Source organism: Monosiga brevicollis, genomic scaffold (assembly GCF_000002865.3).
Source record: "Monosiga brevicollis MX1 MONBRscaffold_40 genomic scaffold, whole genome shotgun sequence".
NCBI lineage: Eukaryota > Choanoflagellata > Craspedida > Salpingoecidae > Monosiga > Monosiga brevicollis.
In genome coordinates, this window is record NW_001865077.1 from 232159 (window position 1) to 237369 (window position 5211).

Genomic DNA, 5211 nt, shown 5'->3' on the forward strand with positions numbered 1-5211 from the left:
TGGGGGGGGGGGGGGGGTTAATTTTTTTCTTCTTTGGAAAGTCGAGACCACAAGGGGCTCAAGCATAAGGAACCATATCGCCCAGCTTGTTTTGGTACCATGCCACCTTGGAGTCGGTCTGACTGGCACTAAGAACATCGAGGTCACCGTCGTTGTCCAAGTCCGCCGCAAATACCGAGTGTGCGCCAACGGCGGCTGTGGTAATGACAATCTGGTCGGAGAAGGCACCATCACCCTTGTTGCGGTACCAAGCAATTTTATGGTCAACAGCACTAGCGCTGAGTACATCGAGGTTGCCGTCTTGGTCCAGATCTGCCGCGTACACGGATACCGCAGTATCGGCAGTCAAGCAAATGACAATTTGGGGAGAAAAGTTGCCTTGGCCGTCATTGCGGTACCACGCAATCTTGTTGTCGTTGGCACTCGCGCTCATCACATCAAGATCGCCGTCCTGGTCCAGATCTGCCGCGTACACCGAACGTGCGCCATTGGCTTTGGTGGTGATGACCATCTGGCCGGAAAAAGTGCTGTTGCCGTTGTTGCGGTGCCACGCAATTTTGTTGTCATCCTCACTGGCGCTGAGCACATCGAGGTAGCCATCATTGTCCAAATCGGCCGCGTACACGGACCATGCGCGAGAAGTATCCGTGGTGATGACCATTTGGTCGGAAAAAGTCTCATTGCCGTTGTTGCGATACCACGCAATCTTATTGTCATCCGCGCTGGCGCTGAGGACATCGAGGTAGCCGTCCTTGTCCAAGTCTGCTGCATACACTGAACGTGCAAATTGGGCGCCTGTGGTGATGACCATCTGATCGGAGAAGATGCCAGCACGGTCGTTTCGGTACCACGCAATCTTGTTGTCGCGCGAACTGGCGCTGAGGACATCGAGAAAGCCGTCGTTGTTCAGATCCGCTGCGTACACTGACACCGCAAAGTCGGCGTCTGTGCTAATAATGATCTGCTCGGAGAAGGTGCCGTCGCCGTTGTTGCGGTACCACGCAATTTTGTCGTCCTCACGGCTGGCGCTGAGAACATCAACGTCTTTGTCGTTGTCCAGATCCGCCGCATACACCGAGTACGCATAATTGGCGTCCGTGCTGATGGTGTGACTCTCAAACGCGATCGGGCTCACGACCGCCAGCGATCGCAAGGTTTTCACCACATCCACACCGTTGACGACCACGCGATTGGTCGAATTGATATAAAGCGTGCCCTCCCCATCCACCGTCAAACTCGGCTCGCCCGCATCGACTGCCACAGCCCAGGTCGAGAGCAGGGGCAGGAGGAGGAGGAGGAGGAGAGGGATCCCACCCACGTCCACCCAATAGCGTCCCGACGTCCTCATCATGAGAGAGATTTATTTTCCTAAAATTGTCAGAAAAGTTCTGATTTTTTCTCATTTTTTTTCCTTTTTGTGCTGATTTTTTCTCTTTTTTTCTCTTTTTTTGCTGTTTTTTTTTTTCTCATCTGAAAGGTATCATGTCGACTTCACCGCACATACACACATACATACACACGGGCGCACAAACAGCGATAGAAGCAGGCAAGCTTGGTGAATTTTGAAGTTTCCAAGTCTTATGATTTGTGGAGATGATAGCCCCAAAAAGAGTTGGCGGTCAAGGTCAAGGGGACATATGGCTCAACTGGTTGCGGTACCATGCAATCGTGTCATCGTAGTGACTCGCGCTGAGAACGTCAATGTGGCCGTCTGCGTCCAAGTCTGCCGCATACACCGCTGTCACGTACTCTGCTGTTGTTGCAATCACAATCTGAGTAGAGAAGGTGCCGTCACCGTTGTTGCGATACCAGGCAATCTTGTTGTCGTAGGCGCTGGCGCTAAGGATATCGGGGTAGCCGTCCCGGTCCAGGTCTGCTGCGTACACCGAGCTGGCGCCATCGGCCGCCGTGGTGATGACATTTTGAGAGGAAAAGGCGCCATCACCGTTGTTGCGGTACCACGCAATTTTGTCGTCAATGCTGCTGGCGCTGAGGACATCGACTTGGCCATCCCGATCCAAGTCTGCTGCAAAGACAGAATATGCACCACTGGCAGCGGTGGTGATGCTGTTTTGCGTGGAAAAGGTGCCGTCGCCGTTGTTGCGGTACCAGGCAATCTTGTTGTCGTAGGCGCTGGCGCTGAGGACGTCGACATGGCCGTTGTTGTCCAGGTCCGCCGCGTACACAGAGCGCGCATAATCGGCGTTTGTGGTGATGACCTTTGGGGTAGAAAAGGTGCCACCGCCGCTATTGCGGTACCACGCAATCTTGTCGTCGTACGCACTCGCGCTGAGCACGTCAATGTGGCCGTCGTTGTCCAGGTCTGCCGCATAGACCGAGTATGGCCCATTGGCGGCCGTGGTGATGACCCTTTGCGCGGAAAAGACTCCGCCGCCGCTATTGCGATACCAGGCAATCTTGTCATCGTACAAACTAGCGCTGAGAACATCAATGTGACCATCGTTATCCAGATCAACCGCAAAGACAGAGTATGCCCCGTCTGCGGCTGTGCTAATGACGCGCTGCTCGGAGAAGGTGCCGTTGCCATTGTTGCGGTACCATGCAATCATGTCACTGCTGCCGCAGGCGCTCAGGACGTCGAGGTAGCCGTCGTTATCCAGGTCGGCTGCAAAGACCGAGTAAGCGCCATCGGCGCTTGTGGAAATGTTGTGGCTCTCAAGCGGTCGCATCACGACCTTGGGGTTCACCTCAACAAGAGCACCAACCACAGACCTTAACACGGCAACCACATCAACGCCATTGATAACAACGCGGTTTGTTGCATTGATGAAAAGCGTGCCCGTCTCATCGACCGCAATGCTGGGCTTGTCGCCATCCCCGGCCACCCAAGCCACCAGGCTACTGGCGATGAGCGCCCACAAGCCCAAACTCGTCAGAACGGCTGCTTTCATCCTTTGATATAATAAAAATGAATCCGAAATACGATCTCTGTCTCTCTTCTCTCTCTATATGAAAAAAATTCATCCTCTTTACATCCATGTAAATCTCTCTCTCTCTCTCTCAAACCAATTCATTTCTCTCTCTCTCTCTCTCTCTCTCTCTCTCTCTCTCTCTCTCTCTCTCTCTCTCTCTCTGTCTCTCTGTCTCTCTGTCTCTCTCTCTAACATGTAAATCTCTCTCTTCCACACACACACGTGTCAGTCCGAGAATTTCTCATTTATCGTGTGTGTGTGTGTGTGTGGTCTGTGTGTGTGTGTGTGTGTGTGTGTGTGTGTGTGTGTGTGTCTCTCTCTCTCTCTCTCTCTCTCTCTCTCTCTCTCTCTCTCTCTCTCTCTCTCTCTCTCTCTGTGTGTGTGTGTGTGTGTGCGTGTGTGTGGCGGGGGGCGGGGTGTCTTTCTGCCTGAATAGGGGATGGCCGGCCGAATTGGCCGAAATCGGGTTAGTATCTCGAATGGGATACATCCAAAGCTGTGTAATGTTGAATTTTCCAGGACCAAACGGGCTCAGTGTACCAGCTCATTGAAGCTTGTTTTTAACAGCAGAGCTGCTCAAGCGCATTAGGAAGGTGGCAGGCAAAGTGTGTTGGGCACCCGCATCCATCAGAAGGTCTCAGAGCTCAGGAAACATTTGCCCCAGTCGATTGCGGTACCAGGCAATTTTGTCGTCATCAGCACTGGCACTGAGCACGTCGATATAACCATCACCATTCAGGTCCGCGGCATAGACAGAGTGCACCGCATCTGCAGCCGTGGTGATGATGATTTGATCGGAAAAAACACCCTGGCCATTGTTGCGGTACCATGCAATCTTGTCGTCGTTGTGGCTGGCGCTGAGGACGTCGAGGTCGCCATCATTGTCCAGATCTGCCGCATACACGGATACCGCGTAGTCGGCGGCCGTGGTAATGATGATCTGGTCGGAAAAATCGCCGTCGCCGTTGTTGCGGTACCACGCGATCTTATCATCGCTGGCGCTAGCACTGAGGACATCCATGTCGCCGTCCTTGTCAAGGTCTGCTGCGTACACCGAACGCGCGCCTTCGGCGTCGGTCGTGATGATCATCTGGGGGGAGAAAGTGCCGTTGCCGTGATTGCGATACCATGCAATCTTGTCATCGTCATAGCAGGCGCTCAAGACATCCAGGTTGTCGTCGCCGTCCAGATCGGCTGCGTAAACCAAGCGAGCACCATCCGCATCCGTGGCAATGACGAGCTGTTCGGAGAAGGTCCCATTGCCGTTGTTACGGTACCAAGCAATCTTGTTGTCAATGAAGCTGGCACTGAGGACGTCAGGGCTACCGTCGTTGTTCAAGTCTGCTGCATGTACCGAGCGCGTTCCATAAGCGGCCGTCGTGATAACATTCTCTGTAGAAAAGGTGCCATTGCCGTTGTTGCGGTACCACGCAATTTTGTTGTCATCTTGGCTAGCGCTGAGAACATCAACACGGCCATCCCGGTCCAAGTCAGCTGCATACACCGATCGCGCCCCTTCGGCGTCTGTGGTGATGATCATCTGGTTGGAGAAGGTGCCGTCGCCGTTGTTGCGGTACCAGGCAATCTGGCCTCGGCCAACACTAGCGCTTAGCACGTCGAGGTCATCGTCGTTGTCTAGGTCAGCTGCGTACACCGAGTACGCAAGCTCGGCGGTCGTGGTGATGGTGTGACTCGCAAACGCGTTGGAACCAAAAACAGCAAATGACTTCAGCACAGCCACCACGTCCACACCGTTGACGACCACGCGATTCGTCGAATTGATATAAAGCGTGCCCTCCCCATCCACAGCGATGGTTGGCTCATCCACCGTGCCCACCACAGCCCAAGCCAAGAGGAGGACGAGTCTCCCCACGAGCATCCAGTAGCAGCAGCAGTAGCGTCCCGCCGTCCTTCTCCTCTTCATCGTGTTGTTGCAAAATATCTGACAAGAGCAAGTTCTTGTTTTTTGTTGTTTTGGCGGGAGAGGCACAGAGGTACAGGCACAGAAGTGAATTGGTTTGAGAAGAGAGAAGTAAAGAGCAAAGACACAAAGGAAAAGCACAACTACCTACAGAGGCACAGGGACACAAAGACACACACACACACACACACACACACACACACACACACACACACACACACACACACACACACACACACACACACACACACACACACACACACACACACACACACACACTCACTCACTCACTCACTCACTCACTCACTCACTCACTCACTCACTCACTCAATAACTCACTCACTCACTCACTCACTC

The 5211-nt window shown here is 53.4% G+C and overlaps 4 protein-coding genes across 4 annotated transcripts; 1 reads left to right on the forward strand and 3 right to left on the reverse strand.

Annotated features, from left to right (window-relative positions):
• Positions 1–58: 58 nt before the first annotated feature.
• Positions 59–1348, reverse strand: MONBRDRAFT_12516 (uncharacterized protein; the record flags this gene model as incomplete). The annotated part of the gene is made up of 1 exon (XM_001750388.1): positions 59–1348. The coding sequence occupies one exon, from the start codon at positions 1346–1348 to the stop codon at positions 59–61; it is 1290 nt and encodes a 429-aa protein (XP_001750440.1).
• A 277-nt stretch (positions 1349–1625) lies between these two features.
• On the reverse strand, positions 1626–2690 carry MONBRDRAFT_29924 (uncharacterized protein; the record flags this gene model as incomplete). The annotated part of the gene is made up of 1 exon (XM_001750389.1): positions 1626–2690. One exon carries the CDS (start codon positions 2688–2690, stop codon positions 1626–1628), a length of 1065 nt encoding a protein of 354 aa, XP_001750441.1.
• A 280-nt stretch (positions 2691–2970) lies between these two features.
• On the forward strand, positions 2971–3369 carry MONBRDRAFT_29925 (uncharacterized protein; the record flags this gene model as incomplete). Its single annotated transcript, XM_001750354.1, has 2 exons — positions 2971–3111; positions 3163–3369. 2 exons carry the CDS (start codon positions 2971–2973, stop codon positions 3367–3369), a joined length of 348 nt encoding a protein of 115 aa, XP_001750406.1.
• Positions 3370–3570: 201 nt separating this feature from the next.
• On the reverse strand, positions 3571–4812 carry MONBRDRAFT_29926 (uncharacterized protein; the record flags this gene model as incomplete). The annotated part of the gene is made up of 1 exon (XM_001750390.1): positions 3571–4812. One exon carries the CDS (start codon positions 4810–4812, stop codon positions 3571–3573), a length of 1242 nt encoding a protein of 413 aa, XP_001750442.1.
• Between the last annotated feature and the right edge of the window lie 399 nt (positions 4813–5211).